The sequence below is a fragment of the Aptenodytes patagonicus genome, chromosome 8 (assembly GCF_965638725.1).
Source record: "Aptenodytes patagonicus chromosome 8, bAptPat1.pri.cur, whole genome shotgun sequence".
Taxonomy (NCBI): Eukaryota; Metazoa; Chordata; class Aves; order Sphenisciformes; family Spheniscidae; genus Aptenodytes; species Aptenodytes patagonicus.
Window position 1 is genome coordinate 2,109,051 of NC_134956.1, and position 26,447 is coordinate 2,135,497.

Here is a 26,447-nt window from a genome sequence, read left to right on the forward strand (position 1 = left end):
AGTTGTTCTACATAGTGGGAGGGAGGTATAAATAGTTATTTAGAGCTTTGTTTTGGCAGAGTTCTTAAGTGTAACTTAAAAGGAAGCAGTTTCTTGACTTACGGCTTAAGTTGCTTAGCAGAAAACAAAGGACGCTTTTAATATCAGCATACAAATAGAAAAAGAATTTATTGTGAGTGATAATAAACAGATTTTTCCACAACTCTATTCTGCTGCCAGTAACGGTTAATACTTGCAGTTTTTTCGTGATGAGACTTCATTTTGGTGAAGAGCAAGGACTTTCCAGAAAAGCCGATGACAGAAGACAACCTGCTGGGATTTAGTGCATGTTAATTTCTGAGAGGGAGATGCGGTTTGGGGCAAAAGGGATTAGTTTCAGTGAAATGATAGAAACAAGTTTAACTTCCATAAGAAATGGACAACCTTGGAGAAATTAAGTAAACTAGTTATTGGAATGAACGATATGTAGTACGGAAAAGGCACGCACCGGTGCAGTGGGGAAGAGGGGGCTGCTTGGTTTTGCTCTTTAACGTGGAAATCATTTTGGGTGTTTGGCATAAAGTACTTTTTACTTACCTCTGAAGCAGAGCAGCTAGCAGAGCACTAGCAGGGAAAAGTATTAGATTAAATAACTGCTTCTAACTATATTAAGGGTAAATGGAGAGTATATAAGATAAAATAGATCAATGCGTCAGCATCTGTATATAAAGCTAAGAACATACAGGGATAAAATTAGTATTGCAAAGGAAATTCAACACAAGCAAATGTATATCAACTAATCAGTAACAACCAAGCTGAAAATTAGAAGCAGCTACCTATGAAGGCTTGGGGGCATCTTACTAAAATAAACAGTAGGAAAAAGAATTCAGAGGCTTCAGAACAGAGCTACATACATTCATGAAAAATATTTCAAAATGCGATTGAAAATGAAAATACTGTATTCTGACCTGAGAAATTTTTGGCAGTCCTTTTACAAATGTTTATTTTTGCTTTGAGCTTGCGTATTTTATCACTGTGATAATAGTCAGCTAATGTTTCACAGAGGGGCAGCATGCGCTTGCAGGGAAACAAAACGCAGCATTTTATCCTTTCCTTAATATCCCAAGAACCCCACAGCATCTCTATCACAGCTAGGGTTTTTTCCACTCTTACTTTGAGAACACATTTTATATAATAAAAGTACAAGCACGCAGTGAAATAAGCAATACATAATTACGTTCTTGTGGTGGGCTGGCCTTGGCCAGCTGCCAGAGGCGCCGCCAGCCTCCCTGAGGGGCCGAGGTGGGGCCGCTGCTGAGGCGGCCGGAACCGGCTGGAACCGGCCGTGTCCAGGATGCGGCAGCCCTGGGCTCCCCTCACAGAGAACCCTGCCGCCTGTGGAAGCGTCAGAAGAGACGTGGGACGCCGGCAAGGGCTGTGGTGGCTGACCCGGGCCAGCAGCCGAACACCCATCCACCTTTCACTCGCTCTCCTCCTCCTCCCTCACTGATCGATGGTATGGACCCCTCGAGCCCCGTGCCCAGCGTTTGGTTTTGGCTGCTGGGGTGATTTCTGTGGCTGGGGCCTGGGCTGGGCGCCTGTCTCATCCATGGCGTCCTCAGACGTGGGTTGGGGCCCTGTCTCAACCATGCTCCTCTGGTGCTGAACAGAGGCTCGATAGGCACAGGCCAAGCCCCAGATTTTCAGACATAGCTCAGTCTCAGGTGGTGGAGTGAATATGTGGGAGTTCTTAGCCAGTAATGGATATTCATAAAATAAACTTTATGATCTCTCATAGTACCAGTTGCTTATATAAACAGCACGGTTGTCAGCTTTGCCCCCCACGCCCATACGTGGGGGTAACTGTTGTCAAGCCACGTAGTACTTAAATTTTTTTCAGACAGACATAGAAAATAACACTTTTTTTTGTCTTAAGTTCATAGTAACAAACTTTAACCAAGTATGTGGCACGTGTCAGGACCAGGTAGGATAAACTTTGTTTTCACTGCTAATGAAGCAGGAGTAGGACAGGAAGAGACAAGCGGTTCATATCTCGCAGTGAGCGATCAGCTGGTACGTAATGCTGTTAACCATTGCCAAGTGCGTAGTGGGCTGTAGCACATGTGAGAGTAAAGTGGTCAATGACGTACCAGTGCTGACACTTGGCACATCAAACGGAGCGGAGTGATTTGGCATGCAGATAAATTGTGACTGCTGCTGGGGAGTTCCGTCACAGCCCCTCATTTTAGCATTTCCAAGGCTGGAAACCTTTCCACTTTAACGGAATAAGGGCACTGAATTTTGTCCAGATCAGACTGTGTGTAGTCTGTAAGTATTCTTCTGAAGCCATAGAAATATTTCTTGACAGTGATGTTTAGATAATGTCTCAGATGTCCAAAAATACTAATTAGTCTTAAAATTATAAACTCACTTTTTGGGCAGTGATAATGAGGCAAATAGAAAAAAAGTTTCGAACTGTTTAATCCATCAAGAGAAAATTTTGGGAAAAAAAATCAGGGGATCTTTGAAACAAAGGGTCAGAGTTTGAGATTAAATACCGTTGTAAAGCAAACAAAGCCCATCAGGATAATAGCACACAACACAGCTGCTCGTAATCACACTGGTGAGATCAAAATGAGGTTTTAAAGGCTTTGTTCTGAGAGTTATTCTTTTCATATTTGGAGTACGCTTGTTTGGTTATGTATTTGAGTAGATAGGTTGAGACCTCATGGGAGCAGGGTGAAGGATGTGTGCTTCATCCCTTGTGACTTCACTTGTAACTTCAACCACAAGCCTGGTTTGTTCTGGTTTTCTAGAACGAATGAATAGCTAAGCATCTTAATCATGCAGAGACCAACGTGTTAATAATAAACATGAGAATACAATAAATGGTAACAAATGGCTTTGCCTAGTAGTATATCCCAAAACATTCAAGATAATTTCAGGCCTTCATTTAAAACAAACAAGCCAGCAAGTAGTGGTAAGAGTGATTTTGGTTTGTAAATGTCATCTGGTGTATGAATTGCAAACTCACGTGGTACGTAAGTTGCGGTGATCCCGCAGAAGCTCTCCTATATGATATTGTTTGATATTGCTCAGGTGATCTGTTTATTCCTTGCAGTAATGGAAGGAACAGAAATCTCGGCAGAGAAAAACGTTTTTTTGAAACAGTCCACTGGCTGTGCAGGTTATTGATGTTGGCAGGTTATCAATGTTGGTAAGACTCAGTAAAACTGAACACTTGTGACAAGCTGCCCCTGCTGAAGCCCATGGGGGTTCTTCCCAATCATTTCAGTGGGATCAGGGTCTTTGTATTTAATACTTTCAGATTGCAAACTCATTAGGATAGTGATTTGGGCATCTTACGTCTAGGTTCTTCCACATAGTGGCATCAAGTAACATACTGTCCAGGTATCTTGCTGAGTAGACTTTGTAATGCTAGGGAAAAGTGCAACCGTGGTGTTCCCAATTCTGTCCTACTTACTATATTTTTCTTATAAAGGAAAGCCTTTCTTCTAAGTTAAAAGCTAAGGCTAAATAGCCTGTGCAGTTACTAACTTTTCACTTTGTAGTATTCAATCAATTGTAAAACATTTTAATCCATTCTGCTCAGATACAAACGGGGGCAGACTTTATCCTATGCTTATTCATCAGGCCAACTTCATATTGTTTTAGGGGAGAACTGAGGAAGACAGTGAACTAAAGATATGTTGGCTCAAACAGCAGCTTGAGCACATGCTTAACATAAACTATGCAAGTTATTTTGTTGTCTTGAATAAAACATAAGAGCTCAGATGAGTTTAGAGCCAGATAGTTGTTTTTTCAGTTATCGTTGATCAACGATCAACATCAAAACGAAAACTAGAACCAAACTGAAAACTTGTACCAAACACATGAAAAAGTGCTACGCACTGTAAAAGCTTCATGACTATTATCCTGTCTAAAGTTTCAATGGCATTCATTACAGAATAGGGAGGAATAGCTTTTAAATTACTAATGCATCTTTCGTATATGAAGAAGCTACTGCAGGCTGAGTTACTGCTTTTGGATACGCTTGATACTAGAACTCTTGTAGGAAACCTGAGTGGTGAGCAGTGGGCATCAGCTCTGAACCTGTGTGGTTACAGAATTCCACAAGCATGCAGCAGCTGAGCGCCTTCCTGTAGCATTAGCATTGCCGGAATTCAGATAATGCATCTTGTGCAGTTTGCTTTTGCTTATTGATTTGACTTTTCAGTCTTGTTTTCATATCCCTCAAAACTGGGCTTTTGAAAAAAGAGCTTAAATGATTAACTGTTTCACAGGCCTCATAGATTAAGTTACCTGACCAGAGTGTTTCCTCCTTGATCTGGAGCAATTATTATCCAGAGAGCACCTTTCTGAATACCTGTATAACTTATTCTTCACTTTTCATTCAACCTGTGCACTGCACTACCAGACATCTGCAGAAACTGGATTTAAAAACAGAAGAATTGGACCAAGCTGACAAGACTGTATATTCTCTGCCTCGTACACCAGAGGTGATTGAACTGCTTGACTTTACAATAGGTTGGAAAGCTGTTTTATGGGACTTTTTATGGAACGGTTTTATTTTCTTAGCAGGCATTTATCTATGTGAAGTATTGATGGCTATTAGAGGGTTTTGGCTGTGATGTGCAATTTCACAATACGCAAGCACCTTTAAAATCGTACTATTTCTTCAGCGCTTTGTATTTGGTATCTGCTAAAAACGAGGCAGTATTTGAATCGTGAAAAAGCTGTTCTGGAACAAGGGAAGATACCTTTAGGCTGTCTTCAGTGCAATAGAAAAACCACTGTCTTAAGTCTGTATTTCTCTGAATTATCTTAATTTGTGGAAAAGATATTTAACTTGCAAAGTTAGCAGATATCAAGTAATCATGTTCATGTCTTGCAGTGTTGTATATCTGTGTTTCAAGGTATGGATGCTTCAAATCAGGCGTTCATTGTGGAATGGGCTCATTTTCCTAAGGTGCCTGATCCATGCCATGAGCCCACATGAGTTGGAGTTATAGGATCAAGCTCACAGTGAAGGTTTTGTGAACTATATAAACAAAGCTATTTAGGAATTGCCACATTAGGCCAGATTCTGTGTGGTTCACCCTTTTTCTGCTGCGTGGGGCGGTGCCGTATCAAGTGTATAGTTAAGACAGATGTAGCTTTCTTAAAATGAGTACTGGTTAAGTACCTGGTGATGCAGTATCCAAGCATTACAGGCCGATTATGTGGGGGAATGGAGAATTTCGGGGCTTTTCTCTCCTCATTAGTTATGGTTTCCTATTGCACTGCTATAGCACTAACACACCGTGATGTGACTCCAGGGCTGTGGCTACCCTGACAATTCTACAAATTATCATCAATTTTACTTTTGTCGGGATGGAAGGTTAAGCTGAATAGGTAAACCTAAGTGCATGCCTGCTAGATAAAATTCTTATCTTGGTTTCCAGCTTAGCAGGAATTTGTGTGGCAGATAAGTGGGGGTGAAGAGGAGGTTGTAAAGTTAACTGTTCAGCTTTAGGCAGATGACTGACCAAAAGGGAGCACCTTAGGGTATTTTGACATAAAAGATAGTCGTTTGCAAATCAGTTTGGACCAAAGATCATCAGAATAACTCCTGCCTTACCATCTCTTTTGTTTTGCAAAGTTACATAATTTAGCAGCATCTTTGACAGTTCATGCTTCTCTTTAGCCTGGGGACCTTCGTAGGTAATGCTGTGATAAGTAGCATTCGGCTGACCACCTGCTCTCTCTTATTCTGGAAGTATTACAACTGGCCATGAAACAGCTATGAACTGATCACTTGACCATAGCAGATGAGCTGCCCTCATCAGTGTGTCCTGGTATATATTTAACTTAATAATGTGAGCAGATGGTCATTACATTGATTCATGAAGCAAGGGGGGAAGCTTGGCTGTCTTGATAACATAAGGCCTGAGTGCTGAGCATTAGAATGGGGCAAGAACCAGGGAAGGGGAGGAAAAAAGGGAATTTTTGTAGTGTGGGGTTTTTTTGTTTTCTTTGGGTTTTGTTTTTTTTTGTGTGGGTTTTTTGTTTGTTTGGGTTTTGTTTTGGGTTTGTTTTCTTTTACAAAGGAACACTGTGGACAGGAATAAAATAAAATAAAAGCAAGTTTAGGTGACTCATCAGGCCTGCACTTATGGTCATTTCCCTGGAAACAGAGACTGTTAGTGCACAAGCATGATGCTGCTGAAATATTTGTACCACTGATGGTGCTGAAAAGGGGGCAGGGGGGAGATGGGAGGGCAGTGCTTTGTAGAGTCGTGAAACTTCTCACTCTGCTGTTGCTATTAATGATAACAAGTCTTTTGAGGAAACTTTGAAGGGAAAAGGTCATATTTAAGTAATAGTTCTTCAGTAGTTTTTTTTGCAAAGAACAACTTTGTTTGTCTCCCCATTTCATAGAATCATAGAATAGTTTGGGTTGGAAGGGACCTCTAAAGGTCATCTAGTCCAACCCCCCTGCTGTGGGCAGGGACATCTTCCACTAGATCAGGTCCCTCAGAGCCCCGTCCAACCTGACCTTGGATGTTTCCAGGGATGGGGCATCCACCGCCTCTCTGGGCAACCTGTGCCAGTGTTTCACCACCCGCAGCGTAAAAAAAGTCTTCCTTATATCTAGTCCGTATCTACCCTCCCTTTAGTTTAAAGCCATTCCCCCTTGTCCTGTCGCAACAGACCCTGCTAAAAAGTTTGCCGCCATCTTTTTTATAAGCCCCCTTTAAGTACTGATAGACTGCAATCAGGTCTCCCCGAAGCCTTCTCTTCTCCAGGCTGAACAACCCCAACTCTCTCAGCCTTTCTTCACAGGAGAGGTGTTCCATCCCCCTGATCATTTTCGTGGCTCTCTTCTGGACCCGCTCCAACAGGTCCGTGTCTTTCTTATGCTGAGGGCTCCAGAGCTGGACGCAGTGCTGCAGGTGGGGTCTCAGCAGAGCAGAGTAGAGGGGCAGAATCACCTCCCTCGACCTGCTGGCCACGCTGCTTTGGATGCAGCCTGGGATATGATTTAATCAGGTATAACTGGAGATTTAAACAAGAAGCTAATTCTGTAAAATACTCAGCAACTATCCTTGTTAGCTAAACTGGGAAGTTAGTGAATTCCCAGCCTGGATCAGCTCAAAGGAACAGCTTGATTTGGTTATTCATTTTGTAATTTTCGCATGAGAAATATACAGAGGAACATTCTCTTGAGCAAGAGCTTAATCTCGTACTTTGGTTCCTGTTTCTCCTAGCTGCTGATTAGCTTTGCTGTCTTATCAGTTTATGTCATAGTATGTGACTATAAATTGACTTTGCAGTGAAGAGGGAATACGGTTCGTCTTCACAGATGCTGCTGTTACCATGGAGATAAAAGGACCAATGGCCTTTTCTTGGTTTGGACTGTACTACAGTGTTCATACAGAGATGGTGCATTCGAAAATGCAACATTTGGTGCTTTTATATTTCAGTCTAAATAGCAAATGAGAAAGCATATTGTTTTTTCTTGGTGATGAAGTTTGATAATAAATACAGATTTGGGACTTTTTCTGGAAGCAGAAAGCAAACCCACCAGGAATGTGAAAACAGTGTGGCTGGTTTATGCTTGCTAAACCTCCTCTCTGGGAAAAACCTTTTGGCTTTGCAAAATATAACCCTGTAGAGCCTTTGGGTTTATCTGATGCAGTGTTTGATGCTGGTTACATCACCAGCTTACTTATACGTGATGTTCCACTGTGGCTGATCTTGAATAAGCATGAAAAAGCTGTGAATGTGATTTTTTTTTTTTTTTTTTTTTCCTTAAGAAAGAGCTTTTCTACCTCAGGTTGCGTGAAAGAAAATATAAATACCAAATCCACAACTCATTCAAGGATGGCTTGCAGAAGGTGTTATTTGTGAGTACCTTTTCCTTCTTCATCTGTCATCACGTCTCTGATATCTGTGTTGAGGATTCCAGAAGTGGGAGTAGTGATCAGTTTATTGTTTGGTAGGTTTCTTTCCACGAACCATTTTTAGGGTGTTACCTTTTTGGCAGATGCATGATCTGTATTTTAGAAATGCATAGATGATGGTTGTGTTTACGCATATGGGTATTTAAAAATTTAACCTAATAAAGTGAATAAGCCTATGTTTAGCAGTGAAAATAATAACAAAAAACCCCACTTTGCATACAAGAACCAATGCAGGGTGCTGGAATTCTGTCTATGATGAGTCAAGAATCTCTCTTCCATTTTGTTTGAATGCTTTGTCATATTAAAGTGTAATCTGTCTTTTAAATACATAAATACTAATACAAGGATAGGGACTGCAGTCTTAAGCAATATAATATCAATAAGGCAAAATATCACTGTGGTTTTGTTGTCATTGTATATATGCTTGATCAAAACCTAAAGATGCATTGATTGCTTATTATTTCCTTGAGCAGTTTCTCAAACATTACAGTCAGCACAGCAGGAGTTTAGTATTTCATTCATTTAATGCAGTGCAGCAGCTCTTCACATGAGTTGTCACATTTGGCAGAAGAGCTAAGTGTTTATCCACTTGTAGCCAGAGGAAGGACAATGCTAAAGTTTGCGTACTGTTTGTGGTGTCAGCATCAGGGTATATATGGAAAGCACACTGGGTGGTTTTATTCAGCTGAATTCTAGTCGTTCCACATGACCCTTACAATGAGCTTTCTCTTAAACCGTACTGTGATGTTGTTCCGTTTCAGGGAAGAATCAGAACAAGATAGACACGAGAGTGCAGTTAAGTTGTCCTCTACCACCCACCCTCGCTGCCATCAGTGGTTCACTTCTAATCCAGTGTTTTGAAATGGCTGTACCTGCTACCTGCTATTTGCATTTCTGAACTTTGGTTAAAGATCCTCTCCCTTTAAGGTTAAATTTAGGTTTGCTGGAGGATCATACATTAAGCAGATGCCATTGTCATCTGTAGCCTTTTTCAGTTATTTTAATAGTGCCTGTGAGGGTCCTAATTTGAGTAAATCTACTTCACGTTCAGTAGCACTGTCCACACGCAGGCATAGTAAGTTCAAACCTTCAGGAATAAAATACTCAAAATGAATATTGAAAGAGTATTGAAATCTGTTCTTAAGTTTTCTTTAGCCTTTTGTTTTACGGTGATGGTATGAATGGTTAAGTTGAACTGTTTTAAAATCAAAATAAACTTGGAACTGTATGTAGGAAGTTGAAATAAGAAAAGTGAACTTGGAAAACAGGTTGTAGCCTTCCAGGTATACGTGGATCAGCTTTAAATACAATGCCGTATGTTTATACAAGGGAGAACTAGTAATGTTTGTGTTAGACTCCATTTTAATTTGAGTTCTGGGATTTGGGGATTTTGTAACTCTCAGCAGGGAACCGAATTTCTTATAGTGCTTATCATGTGGTGTTAAAGAATATTTAATCTCTGTAGGTTACTTTCTTTAACAGTGGTGTTGCAGTCTTATTTATAGAACCATCTTGTACAGTGTTTTCCTCTATTACTGCTTACGTTTGATATCTTTTACCTACCTCAGCACATTGCTGCAGAAAACAAGATATGAACTATGACTTCTCCTATAATTCTGTATTTTAACTCCCATTTAAGAAAGTTGATGCTGATAGTTGAAAAGAAGGAAAATGTAAGCCTGGGGGCTTTTTTAGAACTAACTCTCTAGAAAATATATATACAAAATCTTCATGTTCTTTAAAACTGATCTGTTTTGAATACTGAAAACGTATGTTAAACAGTTAAATACACCAGCTCTTTAATGCATGAGTAAGTTTTGAGACGAAAACTTAAATACTATAAATCTGTCAATGTTCTAATAACAGCAAAAGTCCTTAGCTTATATATTTAAAAAACAAAATATATCTTTTTTACAGCTTAAAAATAAAATGTAAAAAGCTAGATTGTTGCTGTTCTAAAAAAAGCTAAACAACGTCAAACTACTAGGATTAGCAAAAGCGCTTTTTGAGATGCTGCACTGAATAGAACATATGTCATTGTACCATTGTTTTAAGTAGTAGGATTTGCCTTGCTGTAAATCTCTTATGCTATATCTGTGTAATTTCATTCTTTGTACATTACTATTTTTCCTCTTTCATGAGCTTCAAATCTAGTATGTATAGATGTCGCTATTTAGATTTGGTTTTACTATGATTATTGCTTTGTGAAATTATAAATGTGGCTGTATTTTGTAATGCGAGTTGTAGTTTCTTGAGAAATTCTGGGACCTAATTTAATGAGGTGGGAAATAAGAAAAGATGCAGTGAATCTATGAATTTTCTGATTTAATCTAAAAGATTTTTTTTCCTTCTATCATACGCAGCTTCATGTCTCTTTGCTCTTCTTTATTTCTGGTTTTGGACTGTGTGGGGTTTTTTTCCTACAGATTTTGAAAGTGACTAGTAAGTACAAATGATACAAGTGCATTTTATGTGCACTGTAAATTATTGTACATCACCCTTCAGAATAGATGGTTTTGTAGTAAGTCTTAATTAAAAGGGAAATAAATGTTCCTATTTATAAGTGCCTACATATTAACAATCTTAACTAAATTCACCCTAGTTACAGCTAACCCAGTATTAGAGGCTGCCTACAAACTGTGCATTGGCTAGGATGCGAAAGAATCACTTCTTGCCTATTTATACATGCTAGTACTTCATTTTCATGAAACCAAAGAAGTTTATAATAATTATTTTTAAGATAATTATCTATAATGTTAATAAGCATTGTGTTCTAGGATGGGACAAAAATAACTGATGTTTCTGGTTTAGTATGCTGTGACAGTACTGGTTTTCTTCTCCCAAGAGATGATAATTATTCTGAGGCCCTTTTGATGGAAGAGAGGTCAGTGAAAGCGTACCTAATTATTCTTTTGAAAAATCCAGCTGTGGATGCTTGAGTTGGAAATACATAAAGGGTAGTATTATTCAAAACAAGAGCCTATCCGTTTGCATTTATATTGCAACATGTACAAATGCTGATATTTAATTTTTTTGATGACAACCAAATTTTATGTACTCTTGAGCAAAATTCAGTGGTCTGTACTCTAGCCTACATGTGTCTATCTCTTAGAACTGCAGATTTTATTGAGCATCCTTGATATCTAGTGAAATTATCTCTAATTTTGCTTAAGAAAAAATCCTATCCTATAATGCTTTTAACTAGGTTATATGACTACTGCATGGGAAGGGGGGACAGAGGTGGAAGGAGGGAGATGCCAACATAGGAGGTCTAGAACATATGGTTGTGCTACTTTATGATATCTGGGTGGTTTTCTTTACTCTCAGACTATAGTGAAAGGTAATTATATTGATGTTTACTTGCCATGAGTTGTCTTGTTACCTTCCTGTGATTTGGTGTCCAAGAAGCTCTGCACAGAAAGCCATCTTGTTGAAAGGAAACGATAGGAATAAAGGTATTAGTTGTAGTCTTCTATAGTGTGTGATGATCTCTGCCAAGTACATGTGAGCTGTAAGGTTTTTTACATATGCAACCGTAAAAGCAATAACAGCATTTAATTTTGTATAGTTGCCATTCAAAAAAGTGTGTAGAGAACAGACTGTAATTAATAAGAACACTGTGAAAAAACATAGTATTTGCTATATGCCACCACAGCCTCTCCTTGACATACTTGGCTACAGACTGCTGGGCATAAAGTAGGATGAATCGAATGAAAAAAAAGAAAAGTTTTTTCAGTGCTACTTCAAAAAACAAAATCATACTGTCCTGTGTATTTTGGGTGAAGATCTGAGTAGTGAAGGGGAATATCTTTGATGTCAGAACAGTAGGAATTTGTGCTTGCAAATGTGAACGGATCATCTGCTAAATCACCTCTTGGTGGACATGTCCACAGGCAACTACAATCAGACTTGGGTTATGAGGAGATTATATGAGTTGCCATATAAAGCTATCTGCTGTTTTCTCTGCCGGGGTGAGTTTACAAAAAGCAAGTTGTCTTGTGGGCTCAGTCAGTGTGTTGATTCCGAAAGCCTTTCTAGTGTGTTAATAAACATGTTAATAAGCAAACTTTTAGCTGGAGTCGATGTGAGTCTGTATTATTGTGACTTTTATTGTTCGTCACCTATTTGGAGATCAGTTTGATTATATTTCAAATTTTCTTTCTCATTACAGAAATGGTTAGATTTATTAAACAAGAACAGGACAAACTTTACTAGTTTTTAACTATAGTCTTTCCTAATCTCAGCTGTAGCCATAACTCTGGATTGAAGTGAGAAAGCAAATTTTCTACTTGTAAAATAATGTTAATCTTCATCAGGGTAAAATACTGAGAAATGGAAGTATTCCTTTTATTAGCTTGTAGGCATGAATCCAGTCAAACAAATCATTGTTAGCTACCTTGGATGACATTGAAGTGAATGGGCTTATATAGGGGATGAACTTGTCTACCACTCCTGCTATTTACAAGCTAATTTTAAAAAGGATATGTGTTAACTAGCACCAGGTATACAGAGTGCCTGTGGCTGTATAGGAGACTGCTGGTATCAGTTTTTCATAGTGCTTGCACATACTCATTGGAACACAGCACCTCATGGAAAAATGTACCAGAAGAAAAGGAAGAATACTGGCAGATGGAGGTGAACAGATTGTTATTTCATACAAAGAAGAGGAATAGTGTATGAAGTAATATGGCTGTAGAAAAATGCAGCAGTTCAGATGAACAAATGTACCTAGTAGACTCCCATCATCAGCCACATCATTAACTTTATAAAAAGGCAACGTTTCTTCCAGCTGTGGTCCTGTACCAATACAGTTTTACTAAGTATCCGGTGAGACAAGTGTCTCTCAGTCTCTTCTGTTTGAAAGCTGATAATCTCGTTAGGAAGACGTTCTAAGACAGTGATGATTTAATAATGCTGCCAACCTACTCACAGGTTTACACATGCTTAAAATTAAATAGTAGCAAAATAAAAAAGGATCGGATATCATATCCTGTACTAAATACTGTGTGCTATTCAGAGGTAGGAGGACAAGCTTTCTCCAGGCTCTCAACATTTCGCTGGATGGATGTGGTGCTTGCTACAGCCGGTAGCACAGCAGCACGGCCCTGTTGCCAGGAGCAGGAGGATGGTTACCAGCCTACTAAGAGGACATTTTGAAAACAGTAAGAGGATAGCCTGTTAAAGCAAAAGTAATTCCAAGTTAATAGCCTGGTATTCTGTTCTCCCAGGTTGTGTTAAAACCAATATTGAGAAAATTGTCTACTGAGTTTGGGAGGCGATTGTTTGTTGGTGATTGTAAGAGAAAATAAATATAAAAAAAAGTAGTTGTAGCTTTATGTGATGATCAGTAATCTGTTTCTTTTTATTTGTACATCTAAGTAAGACTCTAGTACTGAAAGAACAAAAAGAATTATCATTTTCATTCTCTGATGGATATGAAAGTGTTGTTAAAATGAGTGGTTTCTAATGGCAAACGTAATGGAATTTACACAGAAGTTGACAGGAACAGTTAAACCTACTCTGGGTCTGCATACTTACTTTGTAGCTGGGTTTTTTCTTCTTATGTTGGTATCCTGAGGGACATGTGATTTCAAGATGTGATTAGATTTGGTTCTGGTTTTACTGTTTGAAGAGTCTGTTCTCAAAAGAACTTTCTTTAAAAATTGATAAGTGGTTACCTGTCTATGGGTACTTGGGGAGAGCTGGAAGAAACTTGGCCTGGAAGCGGGAAATTGCAAAGCTTCCATGTCCACTGGGATGTTGCGGTAATGTTTCAGAAACTGAAATTACCGGAAGAAGCATTCATCAGTTTAGTAATTTCTCTTGTGTCAGTGCTGAAGTAGCTGTGCTCTATTTATAATCTTAAATCAGCTTTTGAAGACCACAGGTTAGAAATGTAGAAACTAAACAGGGCCAAGTATCTATGATACTGTGAACAGGGGAAGTGATTACTTCTCCTCCAAATTATTTAAATATATTTCTTCTGATGTCTACCGGTGTTACAACTTAGCAAATCAATTCTGTTTTCAATGCAAACTTGTGTTGAAGGCTGATTGAAAAATCTGGCTATATAGTTTAAAAAAACCCAAAAAACGGCATTTGAATCTTGAACTTTTTCTGATATGTTCCAGAGGAGTAAATGAATGGAAGTACTGTTTTAGCAGGTGATTGAAGGCACAAAATGCCACGTACGGATCTTAGATTGTGCCAGCAGAAGGTATATTTGCTTTGTGTAAAATTAGTATGCTGTGACAGAAGTTGTAAAGCCTGAGCCTCATCTTTCGTCAGGCTGATTGGGCATCAGTCAGTGGGATCTAGAGGAATCAAAACACTGAGTCAAGATATCCCTGAATTTTAAAATTTGGAGCAGAGTCCAAACCTCAAGTTTGCGTCTGTAACTAGTTGGACAAAGAGCCTGTCTTTGAACACCCTAAGAAATGGCTGAAATCTAACCTTAGGTATTGAACATATGTCTTTGACATCTGAGATGTTCTTGTTGGAACACAGCAATGATACGTGGTGACTTATTACAAGCCTGCAGTTGAACATTGTCATCTGTTTTATCTACTCCATACACGCACCTATGACACACAGAGTGCCAGTGTAGTTACTACTTGACAGACCTTTGGCACTTCTTATTTGCTATCAAGGTGACTGGACTTTTGCATTTCTACTGCACCTTCGAAAAGAAACTCAAAGCAGTTGAGCTCCTAACCAGTCTTGTGCAATAGGTGAGTATTAACCTTAACTGCAGATGAGCAAGCTGAGATTATAGGGAGAACTTTCTTCTTTATAGTTTTGATTTTTTTGGAAGCTAGGAAAGTCAGAGTAGGACAGGTTTATGGAGCCTTGTGGGCAGATTCTTTTTGGAATAGCCAGGAGCAAGCTCTGTTGAAAATTATTTGTTGAGCAGAACTGAATCCAGACAGATTCTTTCATATGTTTACTGGTTTATTCTGTGAAGAAAGAGGTACTATTGATGAGAGGAGAGATTTGTATGGAAAAAAAGGGTGGTGGGAAGGGAATCTGGGGCACCCTCATACTAATTTCCTCCTTTTGCTTCTACTGAAAAAAATTAGGTATTCACAAAGCAGGAAGGAGCGATTTCGTCAGTGTGATCAGTTTCCCTACCCAATGTGAGACTATCGTGCAATGCACACTTATAATGTACTACCCTGGTTCTGTGAATTGTGTGGAGCAACTTGTGTGAATATCGTATGTTTTTCTTGTCAGAAAATACAGCTTTTGCGTGTTCTAACTGCTTTTATCATGGTCCATCAGTGTTTTTAGTAACATTGTCCATCTTTCTTTAGAATTGTTCTGGTCATCTTTCCTAGTGGTTTGAAGGTGCCACCAATTAGTAACTGTGCACTACGAGGCGTTAGCAGGGTATGTCCCATGATGGCAATCTGCCTCGTGACTGACTTGGGTTGCACTTCTGTTTCCAAAAGCTCAGGTACTTTACAGGAGTTACCATCAGTTGCTATCTTTAAACAGAAAATCCAACTCATCTTGGCTGTGCAGTTGCTAACACACTGTTGGCAACAGAAATCAAAACAGGCTGACCTTGTTTTTTCTTTTTAAAAGGATTAGTAGCTGACTCCTTTCTGAACAAAGACTGACTTTTTTTGCTTAACCACTCCGTTTGATCTTATAAGAAAGTGACCTCACAGGATTCACTTTGAGCCTCAGGGATGCAGAAGAATCAAAACCAATCTTCTGAAACATTTGTCAAGATGCCAAGCAAAAGATGTGGGGGCAGGGGGAAGGTGCATGTGTGTACACATACACACATGCTCTATTAATAGTCAGTTTGGATGCTTACAAGTTAAATGAGGATTTTCAATTTAATGGATACTTCTTCCATGTGTGCACACTCTAAGAGCTAGGAAATATTGATTAATTTTTTTATGATTTCCTAGAAGAATGCTGTGTCTTAAGAAATTTGATTAGGTGGTTTTGTCATGGAGGACTTACTGTGCTAAACCTTGTTTAATGTTTCCTGGCACAAACATTAAAAATGCTGAGAAGTGTACTGTGTGTTGCTTAAAGATTTTTTTAAGCTTTACTTCAGATGCAATACCTTGTCTTGTTTCGCAACTCTTCTGTGTTTTTAATGAAAAAATACAAACACAATGATCTGGGGCGCATAATATCTTTTTGTGCTGTAAAGCTTTTTTTATTTTCCCATGCTTTGAACAAATGACAGCAATTAAATTAGTATTGCACATTTCAGAATATTGTTTAAAACTTGGGTGAAACTTAGATTCTTTCAAATTTATAAGTGGGATATTGCAATATGTTTATAATTGCTGGGCCTGAAGAAAGCTTATGTCCATATTCATCGCATTATTCCTCCTCATGTTTAAGCACTGTGTTTGTAATTCCATTAACAAAGAAACAGCTTGACTGGTGCAGAGTAATGCAAGTCTGAAGCTTCATTTCTATAGGAATTTTAACCCTCAATGTTTAGCTTTTGCCTCTGTTCCGCATGGCAAGGCAAAAACAAAGTCTTAAATTGGCATCTTATCTTAATCTTGCAACAAAACTTTGATTCTTCATTGCAACAGCATCACTGTCATTCTTGATGTGTATATTTAAACCATGGGACTATTTCCCTCTTTATTTCCTGGGATTCAGAATTGACAGCTGTACATCAAATTCCATTCAAAGTTATCATGAGTTTCAAATATACCTATTAGCACCTGCTTTTCCCTAAAAAGCCCCTTTCTAAACACTTGGTGGTTTGACTTTGTGTTTTTCCTTGTGTCGTAGGTCTTTAAATACTCTGCACCAGTTTTGCTGTCCAGCTCCATTGTACCATACCCAGCTAGCTGTCCCTGCCACACACTCAGAATACAGGTAAGAGTAGATATGGTCCACCCACTTCTTAATTTTTGAAGAGACATCTAATGTTACGATTTGACAAAGAAAAGGTATAGAAGTTTAAGTTTTAAAAGAAAAAATAATAAAGGAATATTAGAAAAAACATATCAAACATTTTTAACATCTCATAGGATAGTTCTATTCATTTCTCTCAGACACTCTTGAATTATACAGTAAAATTAGTTTCATGTGCTTTAAGAGGCACATCCCCCCTAGACTCTGAAAGGTAGGGAGAAGCTAGTTGTAGGTTTCGTTCTTACATAACAAATGTATTGAAATGTTTATATAATTTCTGTAGGATATTGATGTTGTTCTGAGCAACACTTTTTTTAACCCCTTTTTTTAATATTTCATCACAGTATGTGAGGTAAGCCCTGTATTGGGGCACTCCCGAGGTTAAAGGCATGGACCTGCAAAAGGCTCAGCACTGCCTTGTGATTTGAGTGGAAATAAGGGGTTTTCAAACAGATGCTGGCCCTTGATGCCAAGCAGTCTGCCCTGATATATAAAAAATATATATTTTCCAGCTAATAATGCTTTCTTTAACATAGATGTCTACCATGTGTTTTCCAAGTTTTCTTTGATCAGATGTGGAGAGCAGTAATTATGCATCTTAGTACAATTCGTTGTCAGTGCCAGTGTTTAACAGTGATCTCACAGAAGCATCGAAGGACAGCTAATCTAAATAATCAGAAATGTGAAGACTGTTAAGAAATTGTGCATGTCATGAAGAAATTGTCTTTAATTTTTACTTTTACTGTTAGTGATTAACTTAGTGGTAATTGCCAGCTCATGAATAATATTAATATCAAAATATTGGAAGTCTGGTGCTGAAAAATCAAATCACTTTGCACTGGTAATAAGGAAAGACAAAAACAAACAATGAATCCTAAATCTGTAAATGCATAAACATATTTCTGATTTGAATCTTTCATCTCTTAGTTACCTCCAACCATGCATGTTTGGATTCATCCTGTCATTTTACATTGCAGCATCTGTTTGTATGTTTGTTTTTTCTCCCATCAGAGCTCAGTTTTATTTGGTGGCAGTGAATCCATAGTCGAGTTGTAAGACAACTTAGTATTCCTTCAGTGAGGAGCAGGGCCTGAACGCTATTAGATTCCCCACTTGCTTTTTTATGAGGCTTTTATTTTTCCTTGGTCCTTAGTTTATAATGCTTTAATTTTAAGGACTTGTTAGAAATATTCCTATAGGGATGTTGATGGGAAAACCAGTTGTTTCTTGAATGTTTCAGTATCTTGCTCCACGTAAGTTATTATTTTTATCAGTAGTATTTCTTCTGGAATTAAAACTTATAGCAGCATAACTTTGTGCTTAAAAAATCCTAAATTTCTCTAGCTTTTTTTGTCTTTCTGTCTTTGCGCAGTAAAAAAATAAACGCCCTAAGTGTGGCTGGGATCTGTAAAGTGTGTACAATTTTTAGCGTGCTAATGCGTAAAACAACATATAGATTTGGATAATGCCCAAACATATGCCATAAGACCTTCAGCTTTTGTTTAAGGATTGGGGTGTGTGAAGGAACTCGTCACTGACCTTGTTTGCTCGCAAGGAAGTTTAGGTCTCAGACTCTCCAACTGTGCGTACATATATAGCCATAACTCAACTAGAATCAGTGGAGAAATGGGAACTTCCAACAATTCATAAAGTAGTAGTGTTGCCCATATTCGCCTAACGGTAACGGAGCAATCAATGGGTCGGTCACTGGCTGCCAGGAAACTTAATGTGCTCTACATCCCACTCACCCCCTTTCCTGGCTAACCAGCCTAGGTCTACCAGCAGCACGTGATCTGTGCTGACCTCCTTTTTTATTATGAGTGATTAGATAAGGGAGTTCAGGGATTAGATATGGCCTTGTTCTCCCCTTACCTCTTTCCCCCAGCCCAACACACAAGTTACCTGGGTGTAAGATGAGCTGTTGCAAAAGATGTTAATGAGCCAGCGGAGCGTGTCTGTGGCAAAGGTGGCCGACCCCATACAGGGCTGTATGAGCAAGAGCGGCCAGCAGGCTGAGGGAGGCATTTCCTCCCTTCTGTCACCGCTTGTGAAACCTCCTCTGGAGTGTCTGGCTTTTTGAAAGACATCAGGATGCTGGAGCAAGTCCAGCAAAGGGCCACCGAGGTGCCTGGGGGCCAGAGCACATGATAAGCTGAGAGAACGTGAGCTGTTCAGCCTGGAGAAGAGAAGTCTCAGGGCTGGTGTTGTCTTCAACTCCTTAATAGGAGAGTATGGAAAAGGTGCAGCCAGCCTCTTCTAGGAGAGGATAGGGCAAGAGGCAACAAAAGCAGACTGCAGTAAGGAAAATTCCAATTGGATAAAAGCCAAGGGAGAGAGGGGAATTTCACCCTGAGCGTGGTTAAACACTGGAACAGAGGCCAGGAGACAAGGTGGTGTCTCTGTCTTCAGCAATACTCAGTTCAACTGGACACAGCCCTGAGCAACTTGATGTAGTTAGCCCTGCTTTGAGCAGGGGTCTGGACTGCAGATACCTCCAGAAGTCCCTTCTAACACAAATTACCCTGTGATCCTGAAGCGCACTGTTCTTAGGAAGGAAAAAAGAGCTGCAGATTTGTTCTGTAGAATTTAGTTTCGAATTATACAGTGGTGTTAATGCCGTCCCAGGTAGTATCCTACACACATTGTGGTGGCATGTTAGAGCCAGACTCTTACAGTCTTCCTCATGTCAGGAATTTGTTCAGTTTACCCATGAGTTAAATTTCTGAAGCTGTTGTAACAATCAAACTGATTGTTACAACGTGACATCACCATGTCTGTACTCTCTTAGTCAAGTACAAATTATGCACCTGTTTTTGTAAATGACCTGTATATGGGAATCCTATTGCTGTGAATGAAAATCAGCTACTAGAACACTAACAAGATTGGGCTTTAAATTTCCACATACATTTAGTAGTATTAAATTTAGCTTTTAGTCTTCCCATTTATCAGTTTATAAATAGAAGGCATTAGACACAAAACTAACAGAAATGGATGCTTCATTCTAACTTCAGTTTTGAGGCTTTATTTAGAAAATACACAGATGGATTAATTTTGTAGCCCAGAATTAAAAATTAAATTTGCTCTGAAAGAAGCAATTAATGAATGCACTACAGTGAAATCTGGAGCATCTCTGATTTGCTGTTAGCTAATTGCTGGATGTTTTATTCACTCCAGCAGTTTTATTTCTAGTCAAGACGATCTTTGGCATCTGTTTTGAATTCTTAATAGGGAAATAATGCATTTTTAATAACTGTAGCTACTGCAGTAATCCCTTGCTTGCTCATTTTACAATGTTCAAAATAGACAGAAATAATACAAGTTATCTTGCATTCTCCTACTATAAGAAAAGTCTTAGGAAGCCTAAGCATATAATGTTCTTCCAGCTAGTTATTTGTCTGTTTGTGTTCCAGTTAGCTCATATGCCTCCTGTGTTTGCTCTTTTTGATTTATTTTTGTTTGGAAATTAAAAAAAAAAAAAAACAAACAAACCAAAAAACCCCAGTAATGTCTGTAGCTTGGCTTCTTTGACCCCATTTCCCTTCCTGCCTCCCAAAGTAGAGCCTTAAAAACAACGTACTCTAGTTTGAAGCTGCAGATTCCATGAGGTGCTCTGTATTTGTTAGTGATCATTTGAACACAGGTTTTATGTCTGGTGTGAAGGGCAAGGTAAAGGAGATGGTGGTACGCCCCGGAGAGGCTTCCAAAAGGGCCTGGATCCATGCAGTCTCGCACCGTAGTTGCTGAGCCTCTTGCTTGATATGGCCTTTGTTATCTCAGCAGCCTTGCAGCTAGCATACGTGCAAAGCAAAGCCCAGAGATATAATGGCATTCAGAGAAAGTAAATTTAATCACCTCTGTTTCTTGTTTGAAGAACAGTCTGTTCCCAGCATTTTCTAAACACATCTTCTGCATTAAACAAACTTCAGTTAGTACTTTAGCCTATCTGTATAGGCGCTAGATACCTTATAACATGCACACGCTTTTGTGCACATGATACCTGTCAACTTGGAGTATATCACTTGAACCTTCAAGTTACTCAGCTGTTTACACCACTCCTGAACGTGCAGGGTTCATTTACAGTCTGAGGATAGTTCACCAGCCCACCCTCGGAGAAGGCTTCCTACTCTGCTGAAATTAGGGGGTTTTTTTGTTTGTTTTCATTTTGTTTTTAAAGCCCTGTAGCCCTAATGCTGCTGTCGCTGTCAGCTATTCAGGCTTTTGTGTGATGAGTGTTACAGCAGAAATGGCTGTAGGAATGGCTCCACACAGGAAGATACCATGCAGAAGAGTGCCCATGCTTGGGAATATAAAGTCTTATTCACATCTGTGTTCTTTGTATGGATATGTAATGGGCTGATATCTGCAACTACAACTGTGGACAGATTTGCTTACAACTAATATCTAAGCATCTTTTCATCTTATGTGTTTATTCATAATTATGATTTCCTTGTTCTGATTTGCATGAAATGTTGGCTGTCATTCCTTTCTCCATCCACTTTACCTGCCATCCTTCTAATATTAAATTAGATGCCCTTATCATGTCCAAAGACCATTTTCAAAATCTTGAAGCTAGAGATTTTTCTTTTCTTTTTTTTTTTTTCCCCAGTGATACCTGTGAAAACAAAAAGATAATGCAAAGGATGTTATAGTACCAAAGAAATCCCATCATTTTCTTGCAGTCTCTACCTGCTTAATGTTTAATCAGCACCTCTGGGAGGTAAAAACATTATTCTGAAAATACTGTACTTATGTGAAATTTTAATGTGGAATCTTTGTTTCACCAGGTAATGTTGGCTTACATGCAACAAACCACTGTATGGAAGATGATAGGAGGATTGATTGTGCTATTTCTTTTTGTGTGAGCCACTGGTAGGCATTGTAGCTATTTTGTTACCATAACTGGTTAACACAGAAGCTTAACGTACAATGATGTCTAGCTGACAGATGCTTCTATATTGTATTAGAGTGGTTTGGTTTTTCGTAAGTTTTTTTCAAGAGCACGGCAGGAATTCTTGCACACTAGGCACAGTCAGGGAAAATTGGGAACTTTTTGCTTAGATTCCTGAAAGTGAAAAATATCTTTTAACAGATAAATTTGGTTCTTTGCAACTCTGGGTTTACTCTTTCCACTGATGAGCACTATACTGTTTCCCAGGCTTAGGCGCACAGTAAATATTTCACATATCTTTCATACAAGCATCTGTAAAGACATCCCACACTACACAGCAGACTCTCAGTCCTGTGGTAGTTTCCCAGTCAATGATGAGTCACAGGTGAAGCTGTAGCTGCAGGAGCTGTACTTCAGAATCCTTTGTACCTTTGTACTATTGATATGACTATTTATTGAAATTTTCTACCAAAAAAAATGTTGAATAGGAATCTTAATTCTAACTGAATAGCAATTGCCTAGCTATATAACTTAGCACGTGTAAGCACTGTAGCCTCTCTTTATAATATGCAGAGATTTAAAAGCTTGACAATATTTTTTCAAATTGAGCAAAGGAGTGAAAGCAACATAGCTCAGACCAGCCAGCATATTGCAACAAAGATGCAATATGCAGATGAACAAAGCAAAACAGATCCAAATTCTGACCAAATCATATACTGTGTGCTAAGTCAGTATGTGGTTCAGATGATTACATAAGGCATCTCTGTTCAAACCCTATGGCAAAGGAAAGCTGGCGTAATTATAGTAATACTTGTGATTTTCCAGTCGATGCCTACGTGATCTAGCGATGCAAAACTGGTGAATTGTGTTCATACAGAGCAAGCTGTTTGAAAACAATCAGGAGTGGGCAGAATATAATGAAATTTACTATTTGTTTTTGGATTTTCTTGTTTTTCTTCCTTCATTGTGTTCCTTTCCATCCTCCTCCTTTAGCTTGTTATTTAGTTTAAAGGAAATGACCATTCGTGGTTGTGTTACTGATAAAGAAGTGACCTCGTACAAGCTTCCTGCTAAGCCGGCATCCCTTCCTTCACCCGCCATAAAGCACATTATAGCATTACAGATGTAGGTATTCCAGACTGCTTCTTTAATAGCCTTTGTGCCTTCTGGTTTGTAGCACCATTCATGATGCTGGCAACTCTGCATGGAAACAGAGTTCTTCCTTCTACTTTAAAAGAAGGTGGGGGGAGAAGTGAAGTCCAGATATGTTAATCATTAATATTTCTGTATGTAAATCACCAGCAGAAGGGGAATGCATCTGTTCTGCATTTTCAATGGAATATGGGCAGTGAAAATACCTGTGGAAAGTTTCTTTTAAACATGTTAAAAATAAAGGAGCCATGGCCACAGTAGGCCGGGTATGTATATGACTACTTAATGTAATTTTTCTTATGGGAAAAACAGAAATTGCCCTTTCAAAACAGCTTTTGCCTCAGAGTTTAACTCTAAGTATTGGCCTAGGCTCATTTGGTTGTTCTTCATTGTGTTGAAAGTCCTGTCTCTGAGATTGAAATGGGTTAATTGGATGGTATTTACAAACAAGTTACACTATTTGTGGATTTAAAAACAAAACCAAAAAAATCTTAAGCTTAATTTTCCTAATACTGTTCCCTATGATTCTGTTCCTCTGTCCTTTTTCTTTCTTGCCCCCCTCTTCCTTGGCAGGGAAGATAATGTTCTGCACCAGTTCTGCTGTCCACCTTCGGGGTCTAGTAGTCCATCTTCAAGATAACAGAGAAGCTCGGGGTCGCTAAGTGTGCAGTCAGTGCTACATCTGTATAGTCCATCTCTCCTCTCCTCTCTTACTGGTGTGTATGGGACTGACACTTGCATGGATGCCATAGGATTCTGATTCATGTCAAGTTTGAGTTATTCAGAATGGCACAGCCGTAAATTTTTGCCATCGATGCTTGGTAATCTCCTCTCCATGCTTTTCTACAGCTCTCTTCTTTGTGTCCAGTATTTAAAACACACGCAAACTGTAAACAAATACGTAAAATGCACAGTTTATTTTGAATTAAAATAAACAGTACCATAAGTCTTTAAGTGTACTGTGAGTTTTGTTACTGTATGTACATGGTCATGTGGTATGAAGGGTACAAACTAGTTTGATTTCTGCTCCCCCAAATATTGAGGCTATGGGGTGGGAGGGGAAGCTGTTTCTTATAATCTGTATTAGGTTGTTTTTACTGCTAACAGTCCTAGAAATTTGTTTCAAGGTTGGGCAAATGCCACATGACATTTTGTGAACGTTACTATATAGAGATTAACCATTCTTTCTTTGCTTTTTGATTATTCTGAGGAACCAGCACATTTATGTTGTTACAGCAGATACTCTAGCTGTGAGTGATTACATTTCTAAGCTTCTTTGAGGTCTGTCTTCTAATTTTGTTTGCCTGTGTTTCTGAAAGTCTTGTGTTAAGCATTAGCAAAAGTCCAAGGTCATGTACTTCTGTTACCTAATTGATGAAAATATTTTTGTCTAAGCTGTGCACAAGATTGTCGCCAAAGGAACAAACTTGTAATTGAACGGCCCTGTAACTGCAACCAGATAAATGTGAACATGTCCATGGCTGTCTAAGAATAGAGTCCAAGCTACCATTGCCCAAAAGGCACTTTGTTGATTACATCTTTCCAGACACATCTTGTGGCTCTAAAATAACAGGAGGATTTCTACTGGTTGGATCTTCCAAACTTAAACAGCCCAAGCAGATATACCAGGAAACAGAATTTCGATGAAGCGGCATTTACTAGCCTGAAGCTGGCAAGACAGAAAAACTGACTGGGGGGGCGGAAAAAGGCTCTTAAGTCTGTTGTTGCTATCGTAAGTTAAAATATTACTCCAAACTGTGTGGAGCTCATGTAAAGGCAGAAGTGGTTGGGTGTAGGGTGAAAAGCTGATATTTATTTGTAGTTATATGTGGCTTTGAGGATGGGATGGATAAAAGGAGAATCGTCAGGATCAAGAAGGGAAGAACTGCGAAGGTAGCATAAGACTCATTCTCATCCTGTATAATGTGCTTTTTTATGACCTTGAAGGAATCCGTATAAAAAACAGAATACGGGTTATTTGCTTTTCAGTTAGATTTGATCTACTGTTTCTTAGCATTGTACCAATATTATCCTTGCTGTTAAAAGTTTTCTTGTGCTTGCCTTAGGTATGATTATGAAGTGTCCAAGACCTAAGGAAGAATTTGCTTGTAGAAGGCTAATCTGCCTTCATGATGTTGAAACAGTTTGTCTATGTCCTTTACTCTGACTGCAGACTGTAAACAATATATGGCTGCTTCTATTATTTGGTATTGAATGTTCCTTAGTTTCATGTGTTTCTTGGCATTACAATATAAATGAAGTACTTTCATTCCCACTGTAAAATTTGAAAATTTTGTATGCAAAAATTGTGTAGTAGATTACTGCAGTTTAATACATCCCTGCAACTGCTCTAATGTTTATTGGGCAGGGTAAAACATTGAAATGTTTCAATGTTGCTGACAATTTTGGTCTTTTACTGCTATGATTAAGAGTTTCTCAGAGTTGCTTCCCAAAGATAGAAACAGTAGGAATTTCTGATATTTTGACTTGCTTATGTCCTTCCCAAATATAAACAGTAATTAACTCTCTCTACTCAGTGTACTGAACTGAAGCACTGTAATTATTCTCTTCCATGGGGTAGGATTTGTCCAATCTTTCAATAAGTATCTTTTATATTTGTGTAAAGGAAAACAAAGAAGAAAGACTAGTGTTTAAATATGAAAATTAAAGCCACCAACTCTAGGTGCCAGCCCTTTTGCCTTGAAGAGACAGCAGTTGGTTATCCTGGATGTGGTTATAGTTAATAATGTGTCTCAGGAGAAAATGAAGGCAAAGACTGATAGGTGTTATTAGCTGTAACAGGACGCCATCATTGGTTGTTTTCTATCTGATAGTTTTCCAATTAGGGGAAAATAGTGTCATTGTAAGTTGCTGGCATTTGAAACAATTTGAGTTGGTATTTGTAGTATCATCAAATCATGGCATTTACTCTTCGTGGAGCAAACAGAGAAGCTGACCTTCTCTGATGCAGTGAAAGTCAGAAATGCAGAAGTAAACATTTTCCTATTTAAATAAACCATGGCTGGCTAAATAAAACATGCTGTGAATCTCAGGATTTAGCACTAGAGCCTAGTAGGGGTTCTCTTTTAGTTAACCAGAGTTTAAAAACAGATGACCTAAGTGCTGCACATTATTATAAAACAGAGAAAGGTACCAGTGGAAAAATTTTGTTTTTCTCCTGATTCCTAGATGAATTTGCACTGTTTTTGTGAAGAGTGAAGACTGTCTTATTGTGCATTCTAGTATGGAAGGCGGAGTAGAAATGGCATTTTTCATATTTTTATAGACCAAATTTCTTCATTCGAGACCTCAAAGGATTGAAGAAAAGCTGCTGCTTTGGGGGAATTCAGTTAGGGAGTTTCTCCTTTGGCACCTTTAGGCACTTGTACCTATTAGGATCAGACTATTTTGTTTTTCTTCTGCAATGTGGAGTTCTCCTTTGCAAACATACTCAGCTCTTACATTCTTTTGGGTGGTTTTGCCTAAAATAGGTGGGTGAGACTTCAGTTTTGCAGAGCAGCTACTGACTTGCTGTTATTTTCTGCACATGTATTATTTTC

The 26,447-nt window shown here is 38.7% G+C and overlaps 1 protein-coding gene and 1 long non-coding RNA gene across 13 annotated transcripts in view; both read left to right on the top strand.

The window, feature by feature from the left end:
• IQSEC1 (IQ motif and Sec7 domain ArfGEF 1) overlaps window positions 1-26,447 on the top strand; it is a 363,771-nt gene that overhangs the window by 158,444 nt on the left and 178,880 nt on the right. For 3 of the 12 annotated variants that reach the window (XM_076345942.1, XM_076345928.1, XM_076345930.1), the window contains one exon: window positions 16,722-16,808. The exons of 3 other annotated variants lie outside the window; for them this stretch is intronic. In XM_076345942.1, the coding sequence (XP_076202057.1) occupies window positions 16,722-16,808 (87 nt within the window). Of the gene's footprint in view, window positions 1-7,442; window positions 7,890-7,962; window positions 7,982-15,025; window positions 15,083-16,721; window positions 16,809-26,447 lie in introns of those variants that run through there. 6 more of the 12 variants (XM_076345939.1, XM_076345940.1, XM_076345927.1 and 3 more) reach the window with 5 other exon arrangements.
• On the top strand, window positions 22,737-23,836 carry LOC143163979 (uncharacterized). The gene is made up of 2 exons (XR_012996004.1): window positions 22,737-22,860; window positions 23,461-23,836. It is a non-coding gene; the product is annotated as an uncharacterized LOC143163979 (long non-coding RNA).